Here is a 22,744-nt window from a genome sequence, read left to right on the forward strand (position 1 = left end):
TGTTGGGTGAAGGATCGGACTGTGCCGCAAATAGCAATATGGGTAATAAGATAGAATACTATTTGAACACCAAAAATAGTAATATAATGAACAAATTGTAACTTAATTAGGGTAGAAAAGGGTCTTATCAATAAAAGCGATTTTTGCCAGACAACCTTTCTATGGAAAAAAATGCATCGCTCATGCCACTAATAAGTATATAATACTACTAAAGTATACCAAGAATAGTTTGAGTTAGAACTAGCTATTCCCGCGAGTTTTAAAATTTATAAAAAATCGTCCAGCTATTTTCTAGTGAAATTTACCTATTATATTATTTTATTAGTTTTTCAAAATGACGAGATGAGTTACCGGTTTGTTGAATTTAAGTGACCTTAAACAATATTTTGTAAACAGAGGCTTATACAGTCAGTAGGGTGTATTCAAATGGGCCAAACTAAAGGTATTAATTGGCGGCAGACGATATGAAGCAATGTCACTTGTATTTGACGACCGAATAAAGGTTTAGTGGATAGTGGATAGCGACCCTGACTGCTATGCCGAAGCTCTCGGGTTCGATCCCTGGCCGAGGCAGATATTTGTTTAAAGACAGTTATTTGTGTATTTGTCGGGTCTTGGGTGTTAATAAGTCTCTCTCTATATATTAGTGTACATGTATTAGTTGCCCGATACCCATATTACTACAGACACCGCCTAGCTTGGGGTCGGATAGCCATGTGTGAGATGTTCACACATTATATAATTAATTATGTCCATTCTGGGGGCACAAATTCTAATTTGATTGCTGTCAAAATCTAAAATTCTTTGTTTAAAATTCGACTCTACGAATGTTTTTGTTTTATTCAAATTATAATTATTATAAATATTATAATTTCTAAAGAATTCAGCAGCACAATAAAGCTAGACGACGCTACACAGACGCTCGACGTCACGTCGTCAACTGCAACCTCATGTTGTCGGCCGCCAATTGGCACCTTAAAGTGGTATTCGCTTTTGAGCTCGTGACTGCATTTACGCAATAATATTGCTTTATGTATTTATGTACATAATATACAGACTCGCTGACATTGATGACTACGTGTACGCATAGGTGTTTATTTTACCTTATTAACTTGACCTTAAGGTTAATAATCGTATGGTTTGATACGTTTACAACCTGACCTAACGCAACGTTTGAAGAATAAATTGTTTTATTAACCGTAAGTAGTAAGATGTATGAGATAGTAATGATATTTGTATGTATGGGAAAGTGATTTTAAAAAGCTGACCTATTTTTTTTTACCTGACTACTTCGATGAAATAAAAAGGTTTACTCATGGTTATCTACAGGGTGTTACAAAAATAAATACTTAGATTTTTTTTTTAATTTGTCAAAAAAAAACTGTACAGAGTAAAAAAGTCACGCATCCAACAAAGTTGCACAGAGAAGCGAAATAGATTTTGGAGAGCTTTTAATTTACTGGCTTACTCTTTTTAACACCTGTATTGTATAAGTTCTGTGTGTATAACTTTATCTCTCAGACTTCAAAAGTGCTCAGTAAGTTTTTGTCTCGTACATTCATTGATCTGCCTTGTACATCACTGATAAAATTCCTCCCTTCGTAAGCTCATCACATAATACATTTCGATCAAAGAGAAATATTAAGTAGAGCGCTACTTAATGTAATGGGATATTAAATTCCGCCAATATTTTATTAAATTGGGACGACTTAAATAACCATTCATTTGGTCGTTCGTTTCTATAATTACCAATCAAATTAATGTACTTAACGTATATTATTACCTGCCAATAGTAAAAAATATAGATAAGTACATAAATATTGATGGAATTTCAGGTATCTTTCGAACATTGTGGATTTGAGAATTCTTTAGGTAATATACATAGTTTTAAGCGAAATAACATAAACATCAATATAATGGTAGTCAATACTGAGTGAGGTATTAATCCTACAGGGCAACAATTATTGCTTGTATATCTTGGTACGTCTTATTCAACATTCCTTTAGATTATCTCTCATATTTTACCCGTTGCAAAGTTAGCGATGTCGGACTCTGTTAAGGCTGATTCACACACTGTTTAGTGCGAGTGTTAACTAGACGTACATCGCTGGACTTGTTGTATGTATAGTGTTTGCAAAACTTTTGTGGCTGTGGCCAATGATGATGTATCTGCAATAGGTACATACTCATTAATGTAAGTTTATTTAACACTCGCACTGTGTGAATCGTCTTTTAGAGAATTACGATGAAGTTCTTAAAAGTTATGTACTTATCAAACAAATCGCATCGCAGCGACCATATTGCCGTGTGGAGATACCTTCTGCTGTGTTGCTAAAAGGGTATTAAGCCGAAACCTACGTGTGCAGCAGAAAAAAAATAACATTCTCCATAGAAACTTTGTTAGTCACGTGACTTTTATTATGGAAGATATAATCTTTTCGCGAATTAAGACATTCTGAGTTCATATCCGCCGGAAATTTTCCGGGCTTAGATATAACATCCTGCACAAGTAGGTTTCGGCTTACCCTTTTTGAAGCACCCTGTATAGACGATATACTATCGTCGCGATTTCTTCGCCTGTAGAGACGGCCCCTAACAATTCACACGAGTCATTACATTTGTAATGATCCACTTTAGTCCTACTACTTATGTGAATTCGTAGTTTTTGAATAAGTATCATGGACAAATTTGACGTAGTTAAATCATTAAAATAATCTAGGATTTCATCCATAATTGCTAAGGTGTAATAAATCCTCCAAGGCCGTAATATAAAAAAGGTATTTACGTCATTACTACATACACTACTGTTTATTACTTAGATAAAACATAATTTAAGTTCACGGTTCAAACTATTTAAATCTTACACATATGTAGGTATGATAGGCATAACATTGCAATTGTATGTATAAAAATAGAATTCCATTGTAAATGGCAAGTGTTTGTTTTCATCACTGAACTAAATTATCAATTCTAAACCCTAATAATTATGTAATTTAGAAAAAGTGAAATAAAACCAACTTTATAAATTAGGTTGTTAACTTATATTATAACGAATTTATTGATATTTTTTATCCATATTAGCTGTACTAAGTAGTTAAATATAGCAGTTTTTGGTCAAACCATGATACCTACCTACCTACTTAAATTATATTTCTACCTGTATTAGTGCTAGGTTTCCCATTCACTTAACATACTGCATTACTGCAAACTCAAATGGAACCTACTACCTACAATATTTATACGTTTAAACACAAACCGGTAGTTTTCGCAACTATTCTCTTTAGTTCGTTACGAAAATTACCAGTATATTTGCACTGACCGCTGGCCTACTTTGTGTTGCAATCGATTAAGCAGGTTAAGCAACACCTGTCGCCTGCCGAACGGATGGGCAACCGGTGGAATGGGTGCCTGTGGAAGGGCATCTAAAGAGTAATATTTTTGAATTAACATTTACATACTTAACTCTTTCATGCTTCAGCATTAAAACTCGACACCTTCAGGACAAGTCAGGTATAGAAGAAAAGAATCAACGTATTTTACAATTATTTGTTGATTATAATCATCAGCCAATAATCATCCACTGCTGGACATAGGCCTCTCCTAAGGAGCGCCAAAACACTCGGTCATCGGCCTTCCTCATCCAACCACTACCCGCCACCCGCCTACTGTCCGTCAGTCCAGCGGGCAGGAGGGCGTCCCAAGCAGCGTTTGCCTGTTGGTGGTCATCACTCGAGAACTCGTCTACCCCAACGATAATCGGTTCTTCGGCACATATTATGACCAGACCACTGCCACTTCAGCTTGCATATTTTGACAGCGATGTCGGTAACCTTAGTCCTCTGACGGATAACCTCATTTCTGATACGATCCATCAGATATTTTTTTGATTGTCAAGATTATAAGTGTACCACCATTTCACGAAGGCTCAGTCACCAAGGAGAAGAAATGGCGAAAGAAACTTCTCGAGCATCTTAACAGACGAAATAATAAATTATAGTTGCATTATACATTCCATTACATTGTTTTATTGTCTGTAACTTATTTAACTTAATAACTAACCTTGGATAACTATTTTTTTATTGTGTAATAATAATATCTCCAGCATGTCTGCCTAGCGTGGAGATTGTGGCAATAACCTTTTGGAACAGGCTAAAGTGAATTGTTCAATGAGCTATGGGCTTGTGTGTTTGTGTTTTAACTCATTTATTCTAGTATCTTCCATAAAAACAAAATCTTCGGACTATCTAAATTATAATATTTAAAAAGTGAACGGAAACACCCAATGGAAAGATTTTGGTAAACAAGCTTGCGATAACCATAGCCTATTTTGCCGTTAAGTCTGGGTTCCGCTCATCTGGCATAATCTTTATTGACCAAAACTCATTTCGCATAACTCGTATGGTCTTAACTTTTTTGGCCGAACCATCACTTTGCCAAGACTTATGTGGCATAAGGCTCGTTTCGTCTAAAACTCTTTAGGCACAATCTTTAAACACCTAAGTTTCGATTGCTCAAATTTATGTTCGTCTATACCTATGTATAATTTTGTTTCTCGTAATGTTATCTTAATAAATAATATATTAAGTATGTAGTAAATGTACAAATTGTGGTATTTTTCTCCTACATCCCGAAAATCACGATATTGTATGACCAAAAAATCGAAAGTTAACGACCAATATAATTATTACAAACCCCATGAGATCGAAACCTAAAAATAGGTGCGACGACGAGCAAAGCGAGGAGGAGCGTGTTAGGTGCACATGTTCATCAAAACCAAAGCGGAGCGCAGCGAAGCGGAGCGGAGCGTTTTCCAAACAGCGGAAACAATACAAGGAACCAGTTTGCGCTATGTAGGGAGACGCTCCGTCAAAGTTAAAGCCAAACGAATATTATTACTTTGTATAAACCTATGCCATAGCATTATTAGGCTATTCAAGATTTGGCCATACCATTATTAGGCTAAACAATGTTATGCGAAATAACTTTTTACTAAACGAGATTTATGCCATACGATTTTCGGCGTAACGAGACTTTGACCAAACGTTACTATGCAATACGAGATTAGGCAAATAAATCTTATGCCAAAAAAGGTAGAACCGTTAAGTCTAAATATAGATCGTTAAAAAAACAAAACACTATCCCTATTTTTAACATAATATTTACGTTTTAGTTGGAGATATTCCTATGCGCTGTTAGATGTATTTCAATATTGCAGACACTTTTCCATTTAGAAGTAATTTGGGGCTTATTATACTGGCTATATGCTATTGACACTGGAACTTATTCATTGCTGGCCAGGGTATCTACACTAAGCTAGGTATGCGGATTATTAAAATTGATGCAATCTATTCTATTCTCTGTTGGGGGTGACAGTACTTGCACCTGGTTCTCTCGAATGAAACCTTTGTGCATATCCCCAAGGTCTAAACTGCCTTCCTAAGCTTGGACCATTTCCCACCACGCTGGTCCACTGCGGATTGGTGGGTTCACATATCTAGATGTGCTAAATCTAGATATGCAGGTTTCCTCACGATGTTTTCCTTCACCGTAAGAGCGATGGTATACATTGTACTTAAATTCAAAGAACTCATTGGTACATGTCAGCGCCGGGATTCGAACCTGCATCTCTTGCGTGAACAATTATGGACTTCGTAAATGATTTTATCATCAACCAAATGCACAGTTCAACCTACTTTTACATCAAAATGGCGACATCATTACTTATTACTCACGAGTTTAGTGTTGCAATAACAAGTCTGGATCTGGATCTAGAAAATGCAGGATACCTATCTGTCTACATAGTAGGATCAGTTAGCAGGCTTAAGTTTCATCTTGTGAAATAAAAGATTGTAGTAATGATGGTTTAGAACGGATTTGCTAATTGTTTTTAGCGTGCTTCACGGAAAAAAAGTATTTTTTAGCAGAACCTTATAACAACTACAGTATTCGCTGAAAATTTTAGTGTTGAATGTCGGGGGTTTTTAAAGTTGGTTAATTTTATACATTGTATAGGTACTAGTACTGTCAATGTAGTTTGAAAAAAATATAGGTTTATAAATCAGGTTTTAACAATTACAATATACCTACTTATATGTTCAGTTATTGACTACTCTGCTGACGTCAAAATGATTGTAGATGTTTTTTTGTTTATACTTAATAATAGTTTTTTTTTTTGTTTTTATACACACTGCTGTTGAGAAAGGACAAAGGCAGGGTTCTAAGGACGTTTTGTACCACTATGGAAATGACGGGTTCCGTAATGAAAGTACCATGATTAGAGAGACACTGTACAGGTACACAAGTCAATTAATTACAAGATTTTTAGAAGCTGGGAGAAAAGAGAAAAACGGAAAAAAAGAATCTTTAAAATGTAGTCGCAATGGAACGTAAACATTCATACAGGAAGAATGGAACGTCAAGTGAAGTAATGTTTATGCCAAGTACTCTGTGATTTACGTCATAAATGTCTAGGTTGGATCTCAGTATAATGATAAAAATCGACAAACCAGAGCAGAAAAATTGAAATGATAAAAAAATGTGTCATGTCAACAACTAAACGTCAACAACACAAGACGAACAACGTGAATAATAATTTGATAGTAATATGTTAGGTATATCAAGTTATATGTTTACATTTAAATAAATACGGGACGTGCAACGTACATAATAAATATTATAATGATTTTATTAATATTATCGACTAGATCAGGCTACTACTTTCATCATGGAATAATGTTATACTTATCCAACTTCTGAAGTTTTAAATTGCCATTCCGCAACAGGGATCTGCTATGCCATTTCGAAATGCTATATGTAAAGGTTCTACTATATGGGTATGCATTTGGCGAGTAATGTAATGAAATAAAATATACTGTTTAAAAGATCATTGTTTTATTTACATAACATAATTTGCCTGGAATCAACTTTAGGAATTTTATGTTCCTATTACCTACTCTATTCTATTCTCTGTTGGGGTGTAAGTACCTGCACCTGGCTCTCTAGATGTGCTAAATCTAGATAGGTATGCAGGTTTCCTTCACTGTAAGTGTAATGGTATACATTTTAATTAAATTCAAAGAACACATTGGTACATGTCAGCGCCGGGATTCGAACTGCAGAACGCAGTTGCTCTTCTCATATTTATTACTTAGGTATTTATCATCCTATGGTTCATAGAAAATATTGTCAGGATTTTGCGTGTTCTTGTTCTGCTGCTTCTGCAGGTTCCTGATGAAGAAGTGGGACGGGAGCCTGCCGGGGAGGTGGAACAGGAACCGGGTCTGGTTCTCCCCTTTTTCACATTTGTTGTATATCTTCAGCAGTTTCAGCGGTATTCAAAATATTAAATAATTAGGTTAGGTAATGGAAAATGAAATAACAACTACTATGACAAGATTGACAAACAAGATTCAGTGTTATTAGATTTAAATATTCAAAAAATATCGATTATAGTGAATCGAATAAAGAGAAAAAGAAAATGGTTTACTATGGATAAAAGTCTTCAAGACTTAAATATAATGATATTTTATAAACCAAATGTACTAGTTTTGGCACAAATAGTACCAGAACATGTAATTAATTGATAAATAAAATATCTTTTGTATTTAAGAATGTATCGATATTTCTATTCGATTACTTTTTTGCTCGGATTTGCTGGTAATATTCCGAGGTCTGGCACCACTGCTGTTACGTTCCGTTCTCTATATGTTTGTTTTTACGTTCCATTATCCTTAGATTTAAATATTCTTCATTTATCATTTTTTCTTTTCCCCCGACTTCTAAAAATATTGTAATTACTGAAAATACCTTATCTACACTGTATTAATAAATGGTGAAAACATGGTTCTGAAACGCTCCAAAAAAAAGGCGGTACGCCCACTGCCGTTCTCCTTTGTTTAAGGATAACTGTTTTGTTTTGTCCATTCTTTCAAGGACATCTTGATCGTGGCATGCTCCAAATAAGTAGGTAGGGTAGGGAAGCGTAGAAAATGCTTGGTCAGGATTTGAACCTAATAATCCATGGGTCGATCGAATGAGAAAGAGTGATTATCCACTGCGCCTCAGCCTCAGCCACATCTTTCAGCATAATACACTTACCTATGAGCAATGAAAAAGTTTCACTGACATTATTAAAAATAATAATAAAATTGAACAGTAAAACAGTAACATTACAATAGTGACACTATTGTGATGTTACTGTTTTACTGCTCAATTTTATTTTTGTTACCCGTACTAGGTCATCCCTGTATTACAGGCAACAGTAAATTGTCATTAATGGCAGGTGGCAACTGACAGTCGGGTTGCCCTTGAGTTGCCCACTTACCCGACAACTCTCTCAGCACAAGCTTGCTTGTGTTGGGGTCCACCAACCCACCACTAGACCAGCGTGGTGGACTAGGCCTAAAACCCCTCCTTCATTGGAGGGAGACCCGTGCCCCAGCAGTGGGGACGTGATGGGTCGATGATGAGGTGAAACTTTTTCATGGCATGAGTGTAATGATGATGAATGACGACACAGGAAATGCACAAATATGTGATGACCCTATCACGATTTTATCACTATACAGCTACCTACTTATAGTTTTTATTTCTAATACGCTAATGTGTTTTGCTCTATCCTGCACAGTGTACGTATGAGATAAAATAATAGGTGAACATTTATGTTTTTATTGAATTCAATTATGGACATAATTACGAGTATCTCTCTCGAGAGCGGTGGTAGCTCAGTCGGGTGAGCGCCCGCTTCTCAATCAAGAGATGCGGGTTCGAATCCCGGCGCTGACATGTACCAATGAGTTCTTTTAACTTAAGTACAATGTATACCATCGCTCTTACGGTGAAGGAAAACATCGTGAGGAAACCTGCATATCTAGATCTAGCACATCTAGATATGTGAACCCACCAACCCGCAGTGGACCAGCGTGGTGGGAAATGGTCCAAGCTTAGGAAGGCAGTTTAGACCTTGGGGATATGCACAAAGGTTCCACTCGAGAGAGCCAGGTGCAGGTACTTAAACCCCCACAGAGAATAGAATAGAATAGAATAGAATACGAGTATCTCTATTACATAAACTTCAACAACATATTGATCATAATTTATTCAACCGGACTGGGTTTTACTCCATAAAGGACGCCTCACTCATACCTATAGGTATCTATTAAATTTATTGAATTCTTCATTAATCAAAATACTACTCGACGACGAATGGTGTAGTGGTTAGTGGCCCTGACTGCAATGCCGAAGGTCCTGGGTTCGATTCCCGGCTGGGGCAGATATTGGTTTAAAGAAAGATATTTGTACTCAGGTCTTGGGTGTTGATATTTATATTTAGTATCTATCTATCTATGTATTTGTGTAGATATATCAGCTGATATCGGTCGGACAGCTGTCCGACACCCATAACACAGTTTCTGCATAGCTTGGGGTCGGATGGCCATGTGTGAAATGTCCCCACATATTTATTTAATATTTACTAATATTAAAAACTTGAAAATTTGTATCTATTTGTTACACTTTCACGAATCATGAACGTATTTTGATGAAATTTGATATGTAAGAAGCTGACACCCTGGCAACTTTTTATCCACACATAGGCTCCTTATCAGTAAACTTAAATTTTGAACTTTCGTATGAACCCCCCCTCAGAACTTGTGAAGTGAACTAACCAAAAGATTAATGGAATAGGGGTGGTCCTCAATTAACATATCTAAAGCCTGGTTTCTCACATTACAAATTTTACTCAAGCACGATCTTAACCGAAAATACAGCGCTGCATTCCACATTTGAGTTGGGCTTAACTTGACATTCTCCTGTGAGAAACTGGGCTGGATAATAAATTAACTGAACCACCAATCTTAAGTCAGGTGTGAAGTTCATTTTGTTTAAAAGCCCGCTTGAACAAATTGAATACATGACTCTACTTGTCTGTATTTTAACTTTAAATTGTAATGGAATAGCCAAAGTTTTAGTTAAGTTCATTTGGTTACTTTTAGTATGTGTGGTGTAGTAGGTAGGTAATTAGCTTAACTTAAACGAAACTTTATATTTTATCCTATATACAATACATTGTTTTTGTTAAGCGTATTACTATACTAATATTTTTATTATTTATGTAAAAACATTACCCTCCTCCTTCGGCAGTCGGGTAAAGATACATTTTTAATTCCTTTTGAAATGGAAATGAAGATATTTTTCAGTGTGTAGCAATACATAACCGTGGACCACACTAATAGTAGGTTTAATTAATAATTACTTATTTTAATTAAAATATGAAAACATGAACTCACCTTTAACTGTCACATTTTGATCCTGTCCGTAAACACAACACACTGAAACACAAAACAGAACCAAAGCGGAACGCCAACAGAACCGCATTTTTGAAAAAAGAACCGAGCACCAAAAAGTTTGTCAAACTTTTCGCGCGGCCAAACTATTTGATTGTTATACTTTTTTCGCGGTATAACTCGCGCGAGTATGTTTAACTTTTTTCGAGGTAACGATACTCTTTGGTCGCGGGCGCCGACTGCCTGGCGTATCGATCGCGAGCCGTTTCAGAACGCTGTTGCAACGTTGGATTGCGAAGGAGTGGGTGTCTGCAAGGATGTTTTCGATTTATTGTACAGTCGACCATAGTAGGCGAATGCACCCCAGTGAAGACGTTTTGGTCAAGGTGAAAGATGATCGATGATACGGATACTTCAGTTCAGTGGCAAATATGGCATCAATGGCAGTTTATACTGGATACATCACTCGAGGAAGCTCTTAATAATATAATAGTACACCAAATTTTTTGCTAATGATGATAACGATGATGACTGAGAATCATAGATTCCCCACACTACATTTACAACAAGCCCATTTACGTTGCCGAGAACCGAACCTGAGAAACAGAGAGTGTTTAACTGCTGTACCCTTGTGGCTTTTAAGTATAAAACCTATGACGCTATATTGTACATCTGAGTGGTTTTATTACGCATGTAGCTGATACTTTATTGGACCGCAGGATAACATAATAATATTATGTATTTATCGATGTATCGATGATTTTGTATAAATTATTGTATTTTATGTTTATGAATGTACATCGATCGTCATCACATAACATATCAAACCACATCAAACACCTGCAAAGGGTAATTTTCCACATGAGTAGGTACTTAATAATAATATTGAAGCCATTTCTTCTCCTTCATTATCGAGTTTAAATTATAACAGAAATATTATGAGGAATAAACAATAATACATTTGATTTTAAAGAAAAACTAATTGAAAGAATTTAATTAGGATTAAGTAAGCACTGTTACAAGTACAGAAGTTTGGTATAAATATCATCATCACGACCCATCACGTCCCTACTGCTGTGGCACGGGTCTCCTTCCAATGAAGGAAGGTTTTAGGCCTAGTCCACCACGCTGGCCAAGTGCGGGTTGGTGGACTGGACCCCAACACAAGCAAGCTTGTGCTGAGTATACATATAAACATCACGTATTTACCAGCCATACCTGCCATAGCTATGGCTGGTAAATAATTCCATCAATTAACAACATCCACACACTTGAGTGCGGAAATCCTGCGCCCGCCGACACGAAATCAACGTTGCGAGGCAACTTGTTTGTGTGCTAGACGCGTTGGGACCTAGGTTAAGACCCTTTTTATATAGGTTTTGCAAAAAAGGGTATACTAAGCCGAAAGGGGGTGGTTCATGAAGTCATACCAAACAACTTTTAAAATTTCAAAATTTCAAATTTATTTATTTAACTAATACACATTTGAAACACTGCGATTCTCACACTAGGCAAGCCTGTGACGTGAGGGTCACACTACGGGATATTACATACGAATACCTAAGGCCTCGGTCTCCTATTTACGCCGTAGGTCGCGTCTAGCGTCACGCCGTAGGCCGCGTCACAATGCTCACTATAGAAATGTACTGATGCGGTCTCCCTCACACGCCGACGTTGGCGCGTAGACATAATGAGCATTGTGACGCGGCCTACGGCGGTGACACTTGACGCGACCTACGGAGTAAATAGGAGACCCGGGCCTAAGGTTTATAGACGTTGTTCTACAATTTTTAAAATTTTCGGCTTATACCCTTTTTGCAACACTCTGTATAAGGTGTAAATTAAGAAAGAAAGAAGAAAGAAAGAAACATTTATTTGACACACTGAACAATAAAAACAAAAAATATATATGAAAAAAAAAACCCAGAAAATAATACAATACAAACAAACAATGTTGCTGTCCAGAGCGTCAAAAAGGCACCAGCTCAGCGTGTGCTGTGGCCAGAGAGGCCACAGCGCTGGTTTTCAGCTGGCCCTTAGTGTTGTGACCTCAGTCACGAACGCGAGGTAGGTATATAATTAGGATGTGTTATAATATAATTGTGTTGTGTTGTGTATATGTATGTATGTGTGTATGTGTGGAATGTGTGTTTATTAATTAAAACAAGTAAACTACTGATAGTAGGTACCTACATGCTGTTTTTATAAACTTATCCAAGATTGTAATGGATCCAATAACCCTTTCAATTAAGTTCTCCTCCGTAATATAAGTATGTATATTTTCTGTCAAAATGGTTTTCGCTAAACACATCACTTTCTATGTCAGAAAACGTAAACTTTCAAAGTTAACGCAAAAATTTGCAAACATTTTCTTACTGGACGTACCGTACACAGTATACAGCTTGCATAACCTGTAACGTTTTTTTTATTTATTTTATAAATTTAACGCATATTGTCATTGGGCCCAACGCGACTTAATCTATGTGCTGCCAACAATTTTATGCAACACTGCAGTCTGCATATACGCCGTTTTGCTCTTAAGTGTAAGTATTCGAGAGTAATACGATAATGTGTTCAATTATATACTTTATCCTTACTAGCATTGGGCAAAATGATAAATTAAAGGTAAGAAAGGTGGACACCTTTCGGCAACGCATTCAGTATTCTTTGTATAGAAATTCACACAAGTGCGTCCACTTTATCGGAATGGCCAACGCCATTTCTCCATACATTTATGACAATCCGTTTGGTGCGATTCGTAAGATACCGATAGGTGGACGCTGACCATTCATTATGACAGTCCAATAGGGAAACTTCATTTTCAATATTGAATAACAAAAGTTGTTCCGAAAGAAGAGCTTGATGACCTATTTTCGGTGCACCTATAAAAGACTCACCCTGTATTATTTTTTTGCACTCCCATACAATTTACTTCCTGTACTTCCTGCAGGTTGACTGGTAGAAAATGCTTTTGGCATTAAGTCCACCTGATTGTACATAATTACTTTTGTATATTGTGCAATAAATAAATACTTTACCTATTTGTGTTGTGCATGTGCATACCTACGTAGGTATTAGTATGATTACCAAAGTATTACCAAAGTTACAAAGTCTATCATCGGAAATGGAGGCTGTTTCAACATGCCGTCTGTCTGTTTGTAATATCTTATGTCCTCGATTTCCAATCGAGCCTTATACTAATAAGGATTGAATTGATAAGTAAAGAATTAAGTACGGTTTATATTGATAGACCTAAACTAAACATAGAAATTTACCCCCTTATTCATAAAAAATCTTACTGGACGCTTTAGCTATTGAACTGTTCTGTCACTCTCTGACAGAGAACAATTTGTTCTTTGACAGAGAGTGACAAAACAATTCAATAGCTAAAGTGTCCAGTAACTTTTTTATGAATAAGAGGTTAAGATATTATTATTATGTATACCTACTGTGTTTGACCATTCTGCACCAGGAGACAAAAATCTAAGATAAGATAAGATAAGATATTCTTTATTTGCACACAAAAATATGGACAACAATACAAAACTTAATCTAACACATATGTACAAATGGCGGTCTTATCGCTAAAAGCGATTTCTTCCAGACAACCTTTGGGTGGAAGGATATTTAGATGTAAAGGGTAAAGTGTAGCAGGAATAAAGAATATACCAAAACATACTACCTACAATATATTTACATACATAATTTATATACCTAGCATCATAATATATAATATATTAAAATATATATTAATATATAATAAACTACATACCATGTTACTTATATATAATAATAAGCATATTAAAGATATTAAATCTATTATAAGATTAAAGATATTGCTGTAGAAAGCGGGTTTAGCCATTGGTTATTTTCCTTGATGCAAAAACGTTGCGGTAACAAAACAATTACCATAATTTTCAACTCAATAATCCCATCAAACCTATCGAATTTTTAGTCAAGTGATAGCTGGCCGTGGCATTTACAAGATTGCTAACAATGTTTTGTGAACTATTACACGTATTAACTCTTTTTTGTTTTAAAAACATGCAATTTTAAAAAATATTTATTGTTGCTATTTAATTAAAATTCTTCTATGGATAGCTACTTGTATTCGACCTCTAATGATGTCTAGACTTGCAAAAAACTGCAGTTATGATTATATGAACAACATGTTAGGTGTACAATAATTTATAAGAATGATTTGAATTGGCTATATTTTGTAGTTTTAGAATGTCCCATTTGAGGATCGTAATATTGATTGATTTTATCAATAAAAGGTAAGCAGAAAAAATAAATTTGTTCCGTACACGTTATAATTTGCGTTGTTCCCAATACCTTTCATTTGGGACTGCACAATCTAAAATTACCCAAACTGCTATACAAAACCAACTCCTCAAAACCACTATTGTAATTAACTTAATCCCAACGCAATTGTTATACAAGTGGTGCGAGAAAACGAAAAACGGTCTCATTTAAAATTAAATGTAACAAAACCACCGAAATGCTTTATTCAAGTAAACGATACAGCAATGCAATGGTGCATTTATGCAACATCCACTGTCCTTGTCTGACTTGCAGTGATCACGATGCTATCTATCTTCCTCTAGTAACCTTCACTCGTCAAGGCTTTTTGGTGCGCTTCCACTAAATTCAAACGAAAGTTGGAACCTATATGAAGGTCGCGCGACCAGTGGCCTCATTTTGTTATTAATATTATCTTCTATCACGATCATGTTCAAATTACTGGGAGCATTTTTGTGACCGATCATAACAATCCATGGTATTTTATCCTGTTATCAGTGTCAATCTATTATTAAAATAAACTTAATAAGTTTTCTTATTATTATTTTATTATCACTCCACAGACTTTATGTCCGTGCCTTTTTTAGAGATCAATATATTGCGAGAGTTTTTTTTTTAATATTCTTCATCTTTTCAACTTTATAAGTTTAACCCAGTGTAGTCGTAGGTAGAATGAAAGTCATGTGAGTCGTGTAATGTAATAACACCGTATTATTCTGTAAGTTCGTCATAACTCTTATTATAATCCACTGTTCAATGTAACATGTTTTTTAATTAATATTATTTAAATAGAGCTATAGCGTACAATTTCCTATTTTCACTATCCAGAACACCATTTATCATTTGTTGTAATATGACTGTATATTTTATGAATTTCTTCTAAGATAATTATTTACTTTTTAGTTTTTCCTCCTTTCATAATATACCTGCTTATTTATTTTTTTGCACCTTTTACCTTTTTACTTGTACCTCCTGTAGGCTGGCTGGTAGAAAATGCTTTTAGCATTAAGTCCACCTTTTGTACACTTATATATTATCATATTTGTGCAATAAATTAACATCAGCTCTAATCAGATCTTTAAAGCGATTGCTATAGATGTATAATTGAAAACATAAACTACAAAATAAGGCCGTCGCGATCGTAAATTAAACTGGTTATTCGTTAGGAAATATTTTAGTATTGCGTCGGTGCGTTTTGTTTCAACGCAATGTTTGAGGCATTCGGACCATTGCACCTACTTTCAAAAGACTTATGGAACGAAATCCGTGTTTAATAATAGTAATGGTTAAGGTCACGTCAAATAAAGGTGTTTAATTGGTTGAATATTAAGTTTTTTTTTTATCCCAGTGGGTGCAATTTTTAGGTTATTCATAATTCCCATAATATTACGGATATTAAACAAAATTGCAATAGTAATAAACACTCAAAAACTCAGAATAATTAAAAATTTAAATAATAAAACACGTAAATTTGAAGTCCCCAATATTAAATTAATCACTCCGAGGCTCAAAACTTCCATATTTTAAACCTGTGCAAAACTTTCTTCCGTTTTTTGCCTCCGAGCGAAAACAAAACGCTCATAATTTGATAAACTGTACCATGACTCTCAACTCCTGCGTTTAACTTCCAACTTACCCGACTTAGCTCTGAAGACACCTGATAAGGAAGTAAGAACAAGTATTAAAACTTTTTTCCGCCTTCGTCCACGATCTGGGGTTTCATCCAAAGACAATAACGGTAGGATCCTGAGCGTAGAGTGATGGTTTTAATTGGTCCGACCCGAAAAGTCTAAAATGCGGAACGCAAAAAACATTTATTTCAGATGACTAGATCCATAATTATAAATACGGTAATGTCAATATTAAATAAAGAATACTAACACAACAAACAATTTAATAATAAAAAAAATATTTTACACAATCAAAAATAATGTGAATAATAATATTAATAATGTCAGAAAGACTGTTTCTTATTTGTATATTTTATAGCGAAATAAACAAATATGAATCATTCATTAGCATAGATTAAGTAGTGTAGTAATAAAATCGTATCAAACATCGAATAAAATATCACCTTAATCTTAAAATCAACAATTAAAGCCGAAACTACTGAACAGATTTTGCAGAAATTTGATGGGCTCTTTATGTGTTTGCTATAAGTTCTAAAAGTGCAAATGCTGCCATGTTAAGTCTAAAGTACCTAGTATGCTCGCAACTGCAATTATAAGCTTTTTCTAATAAATATATACACAAAAAACAGGAATCCAAATACTTAAAAGCCGTTGAACAAAACATGACTCAAACCAGAGGGTTCAGTACCTGTGTGCCCTCACAAATTAACACATCACCCGTCACAATCCGTTTCAGAATCCAACGTTAGCAAACACACATGAAAAAGCCAAGTACGACTGTACGCCATTAGAGACCGTTCAGTAGGGTGTACACAAATCGTCCTTACGAAGCACACACTCGGGAATTCTCGTGTGACCAACCGTTTGGAGTGTCGGGGACCCCCCCTTTTTAATTGTACACATGGGAAATCTGTACGAGTTTTATTCTATTCGCCTTTTAATCTACGTCTTTTTTGTGACTAGCTCGTTTTCGATTTCCCCCCGGGCCGCGACGCTTCTTGGATTGTGACGGCAAAAAGTCTTGGTTGCGCTATTTGTTGCTATTCTTTTTGTGCAGGAGCTAAAAGTAAAAATAGTGGTAGAGCTTAAAATTACTTTTTAGGTGGCCTAAATTAAAACTTATTTACGTCATAGGTACTTACTTAATTATAATATTTTTTGAGAAGTTAATTTAAGTATTTATTCCGATTATATACACCTATAATCTATACTAATCTATAGAAATACCTACTGCGGCTGTAAATGGTAGCTAAGCACAGGAATACCATGTGATTTAGTAATCTGACCTAATCAGAATGTATTTATTTACTGATGTGTTAAGATATCCACAGACCAGATAGCATCTGATTGTCACCTATGACCTAATGATGGGCTGCACAATATACAAGTTAGTGGTTCATTAAGGGTGAGAATTGCACGCTCAATCGCTCTTGCTTCCACACACTAACGCACATACTTAGTATTCTACAGGGTGTTCAAAATTGGTACAGTCAGACAAAAAAAAATCTATCTTTCAGATATGGGGAAACAAATACTGCTACTCTCTGACAATTACCAGAGTTTCTATGAATAAGCTGAAAAAACGCAAAATTCCGAAGTCGCAGGTATAGCAAATTTATTTTGGAATGACTCCCTGAGTAAACTGTTTGGCATCATAAATTCTTTTTCAAACAACCTATAGATACAAAAATATGTGTGTGTTTGTCTGTGCACACTTGTTCTTGCATCCCCATAGAAAGCAGAATAGATAGCTACGTACCTACATTTCGGTTCTACTTCCCAAATTAACCCTGTCTGAGCTAATTTAGGGCAGACTTGGAGACTCAACAAACAGTGCAAGATGCTGCCAGTCTGCAAACTAACCACGATCTTCACTTTGCAAAGAGAAAAGTATATTTCGAGTCCCCCTTGCGAGGCGAGTGGCGGAGAGTACAGGGGTGAAGCTTCGGATGTATTTCAGTACGGAGTAGGATTTTTAACCCACAATGGAAAAAGTGGGGCTAGAAAGTTATCCTAACTAATATTATAAATGCGAAAGTAACTGTGTCTGTCTGTCCGTTACTCTTTCACGCCAAAACTACTGAACGGATTTGAATGAAATTTGGTATAAATATGGTATAGACCCTGAGAAAGAACATAGGCTACTTTTTATCCCGAAATTCTCACGGGAAAACTTTTTAAGGTGAAGCGAAGCTCGCGGGAACTGCTAATCCTAATCCTAACTAATCCTAACTAATATCCTGCGAAAGTAACTGTGTCTGTCTGTCTGTCTGTCTGTCTGTCTGTTACTCTTTCACGCCAAAACTACTGAACGAATTTGAATGAAATTTGGTATACAGATGGTCTAGACCCTGAGAAAGAACATAGGGTACTTTTTATCCCGGAATTCCCGCGGGAATTTTTTTAAGGCGAAGCGAAGCGCGCGGGAACAGCTAATATAAAATGAGTTTAACTTGTAGGTGTGTATATTTGTGTGGTAGCATAGCTCCCAAACGGCTGAACCGATTTTCGTTTTCTTTTTTAGAGTCATTGGTAATGTACCTTGAGTGTTCTTAGCCATATTTTATCAAAATAAGCTTAGCCATTCAAGATTTAGTGACTTTTAGTGTGGAAAGTCAGGAGTTTTTAACGTTGGTTTTAAAATGAAACTATTATTTGTGATGCAAATATTTGCCAAACGTTTTAAGTCACGCTGTTTATTTAATTTCATTATTTATTTTCTTTTATTGTTTCATATAGAACTTTTTTGACTGAAGAATACAGGAATAACTCTCTTATTTCTTAGTTCAATCAGTATCTTTACCTACCTCTACCATTAAGAGCTGGACTATTAGGTATAATATTGTTAGTCATATTAGCGAATAATGTTTTCTAAAAAATAATAATAATTTATTATTACGTATTTATTATTATTATAAAATCCGAGTTACACTTCTGTCCTCCTTCAGTACGACTTCTTGTCGCGTTCTTTGTAAATAAAATACAAGTGGGGGAATATTTTACTGGATTTTCCTCTAAGAATAGCCGCGGACGTCTTGTTATGCAGCAAAGAATTTTCCAGAGACAAACATAAATAAACAAAGATAGTTATCCGTAATTTTCTGCTGAAACTATTGTCTTGTTACAAAGCTTCCGTTTTTAGCTGCCAATGTACAGTTTTTGGTTAAAATCGTTTTTTTATTGCCAGTTTCAATAACTATATCTACCGATGACTGGGACTTTCATACTATTTTAACTCCTTAAAAGTTACAACCTGTTAAAGTTGTATGAATGTTCCAGTCATCGGTAGATAGAGTTATTGAAACTGGCTGTTAAAGTTTTGAAAGTTACATTGTGGCATTTATTTTCACTGAATCTTACGATTTCTGTTTCAAGCAAAGTGATTTTTACAAGTAAGTAGGTATTTCGACTTACAATATTTTTCAGACATCATAAAGATATGAACAGTCTATGTTAGATAAATCTTAGTCAAATATAAAACTCATAAACTGCTTTATCCCTTACGTATAAATCATCGTCAGAAAAATATTACTGCTGTGAAATAGAAAAGTAATATTTTCTGAAATGTACGAACACTGTTTGCTATAAGTAAACGGCCATATGACAAACTATGAGGATTTATTCAGTTCGCGTGAATTTATTTACCTGCGTATTTACTCATGCCTTCAATAACCAGGGGGAGAAGTGTGAGTTCCGAACCGATCGAGCAGTGAAAATCAGCCAGCCATATCCAGAGATAATGTGACCGAGTAGTTAAGTAGTCTTGCAATTTTTGCCAATCTCTTAAATCTTTTCGGTTTAATCATAAACTCACTTCACTAAAATTTAAATACAATTTCAGCTACTCTTCTCTAAAACAGGATAAAACCTCTAATACGCCGTATCTTAGAGATCAAATTGCCAACTCGTTTATTTTTAGTTCCTACCCTTTAATAGCTTTTGCTTAAGGCTTCCACTTAATTTCCCCATCACACTGATAGCCTTAAGCCTTTCTTGAGAAAATTTCAAAGTGTTAAACCGCTTAAGAATTTATTGACTCGATCATCTTCTTTGAACCCGTTTATTGCTCACTTCTTGACCCAGTACACATTTAACACTTCACGCCAATACAAGCAATGGAGTCAGGATTTGTAAAAGGTAATCCTTATGATGGTTATGCACTTGAGTTCTTTAAAGGTTCTTAAGGTGCTTTGGTCACTGAAGGAGAAAAGACAGACCTACCTATTATACAGGGTGTTGCAAAAAAGGTTTTTTTTCTCGAATTTTGAAATTCTGATTTCATTTTCGGGCTTAGATATAACATGCTGCACATGCTGGTTTCGGCTTAATATACCCTTTTTGCAACACCCTGTAGAGTTATTGGCAGGAAGGATACACAACACAATTCTAAAATTTAACACTAGAGTTTTAAAATAAAAAAAACATAGATAAAGACAAAGAAGTAAAAACAAAAAAAACTGTTCAAGTCACTTTACTAATTAGATTAGAAACAAACATTGACCGAAGCAAGAAAAGATATCGTTGTTTGCGATAAACGACCGGCTTCCAGCTCTTATAGAATACCATGAAGGTTTCACTTAAAATCACAACTAAAATAATTATACTATAGTAGCAACAGTAGTGTTCTATTATAGTTGTCTACTTAGCATTGTTGTCTACTTAGCACCACTATTAATAATTTGCCATAATTACTCTCCATCTACATAATTGACAATAAATATTTGCATATATTTACCAACTTCCAGTATTATTCGGCTTCTTTTTCAGAAATATGTTCAGTAGGACATCTTTAGTCATCCCCTTTCGGCGTACTATACATACCTTTGCAACTCGAATACGGTACAGTGTATGATAACGTATCACGAGTATTGTCGACTCAAGTCGATAGCGTAATTCGACAGCAATTTGTATGACATCTTGATCAGCGCCGGTCACGTTAGAAACTAATAAAACGCATACAAATTTCAGTGAATTACCTATCGAATTACTATCGACTCAAGTCGACAGTACTCGTAATATGCACACAGTTGATACATAACTCGGTGAGGCTTCTGGAAAATATCAGTTTGGCATCTCTGTGAATTTCTATGACTTTTAGCCTTTAGGCAAACGTGTTCTATGGGGCAGAAAATTAGGAAAGTTTTCGGTCGTCTGTCAAAATACTATTCTTTAGAGAGCGGACACGTTAATTTGCGGTGGAATTTAAAATTTCTTCGGAAAAACTTCAGCTACGGTAACTTTCTTACAACTTTTTTATTCAGAGGTTTTTTATAGACAGTGTGCAAGGTATCGCACCCGTAATATAGTGGCACAACTCAAAAACTTATAGATTTCGATGATAATTTTATTAAAAAGCGCATTGAATATGAATGAATACCTCTAGTACTTTAAAGGAGTGATCCAAATAAAATCTCCAAACCTAAGTTTTTTGTGTCCTCTTAATTATCACTACGGCTAAGTTTTGGGCGAAACAATTTGAGGGCCAGTTCATGGGTCAATGGACTGTGGATGTACCATTTCAGAAACATCATCATCAGGTAATGATCATTCACTTGCCAGTGAATATTGCTTACAATATTGCATTTTGTACGAGTGGCGCCCAAAAAGCTTATCTGAGGTGTCGATTTTCACGAAATTTATAAAAAATGACAATATCTCGAAAACCATCGACTTTTAACGAAGGCAATATTCTGGTCACTCCTGAGCTTGGCTATCAGGCCTCCAAGGCATGACTTTTGGGACACTCCGTATAAGAAATGTTGTCCGACTGAAAAAGGAAAAAGAGAAATGTAAGGTTTTTTATACGGTACCTATTAGGAGCAGATTTAATTATAGGCCCATTGTTGTGCAGACTCTGTCCGTAACAAAAATACACAACAAGTTTCCTTAAAAAGAAAAGTTTAGTAATCTGTTTTCAGTGTTCCTCGCTGAATGAGAAATTATCCGAATTAGAGAGAAAGGTTTTTTGCTAGACATTGACGGCAGTTGGAAAAGTTGTTCATTATGATAAATAAATAAATAAATATGTGGAGACATCTCACACACGGCCATCCGAACCCAAGCTAGGCGAGCCTGTGTTATGGGTACCTATCGGACAGCTGATATATCTACAAAAATACATATATAGAGAGATACATATTAAACATAAATACCTATCAACACCCAAGACCCGAGTACAAATATCTGTCTTTAAACAAATAATTGCCCCAGCCGGGAATCGAACCCGAGACCTTCGGCTTAGCAGTCAGGGAACCACTACGCCATTCGACCGTCGACGATGATGATGATGACGAGCTGACAGTAACTTGCTTTGCAACACCCTGTAGAGGGCAAATATACCTGTCAAACTATTGACACTTTAAAATATAGAGGCAAAGGTGTATTATTTATTGTTATCACTCCCGCCTTGTATGTCTTGATACTATAATATTATTGTAGGGGCCGATGCGAGGTACCCGTCGACTCCAATCAGTAAAGTCAGTGAGGAGTTTAGTTCACAAAATATATTAAATAAGTATTACAAAAAGA

At 35.5% G+C, this 22,744-nt stretch overlaps 1 protein-coding gene across 1 annotated transcript in view; it reads right to left on the reverse strand.

The window, feature by feature from the left end:
* LOC105385712 (O-acyltransferase like protein) overlaps positions 1–10,589 on the reverse strand; it is a 54,599-nt gene extending 44,010 nt beyond the window's left edge. The window contains exon 1 of the mRNA XM_038110912.2: positions 10,287–10,589. Coding sequence (XP_037966840.2) covers positions 10,287–10,374 — 88 coding nt within the window. The 5' untranslated portion in view covers positions 10,375–10,589. The remainder of the gene's footprint in view (positions 1–10,286) is intronic.
* Positions 10,590–22,744: the final 12,155 nt, after the last annotated feature.

This window comes from Plutella xylostella, chromosome 28 (genome assembly GCF_932276165.1).
Source record: "Plutella xylostella chromosome 28, ilPluXylo3.1, whole genome shotgun sequence".
NCBI lineage: Eukaryota > Metazoa > Arthropoda > Insecta > Lepidoptera > Plutellidae > Plutella > Plutella xylostella.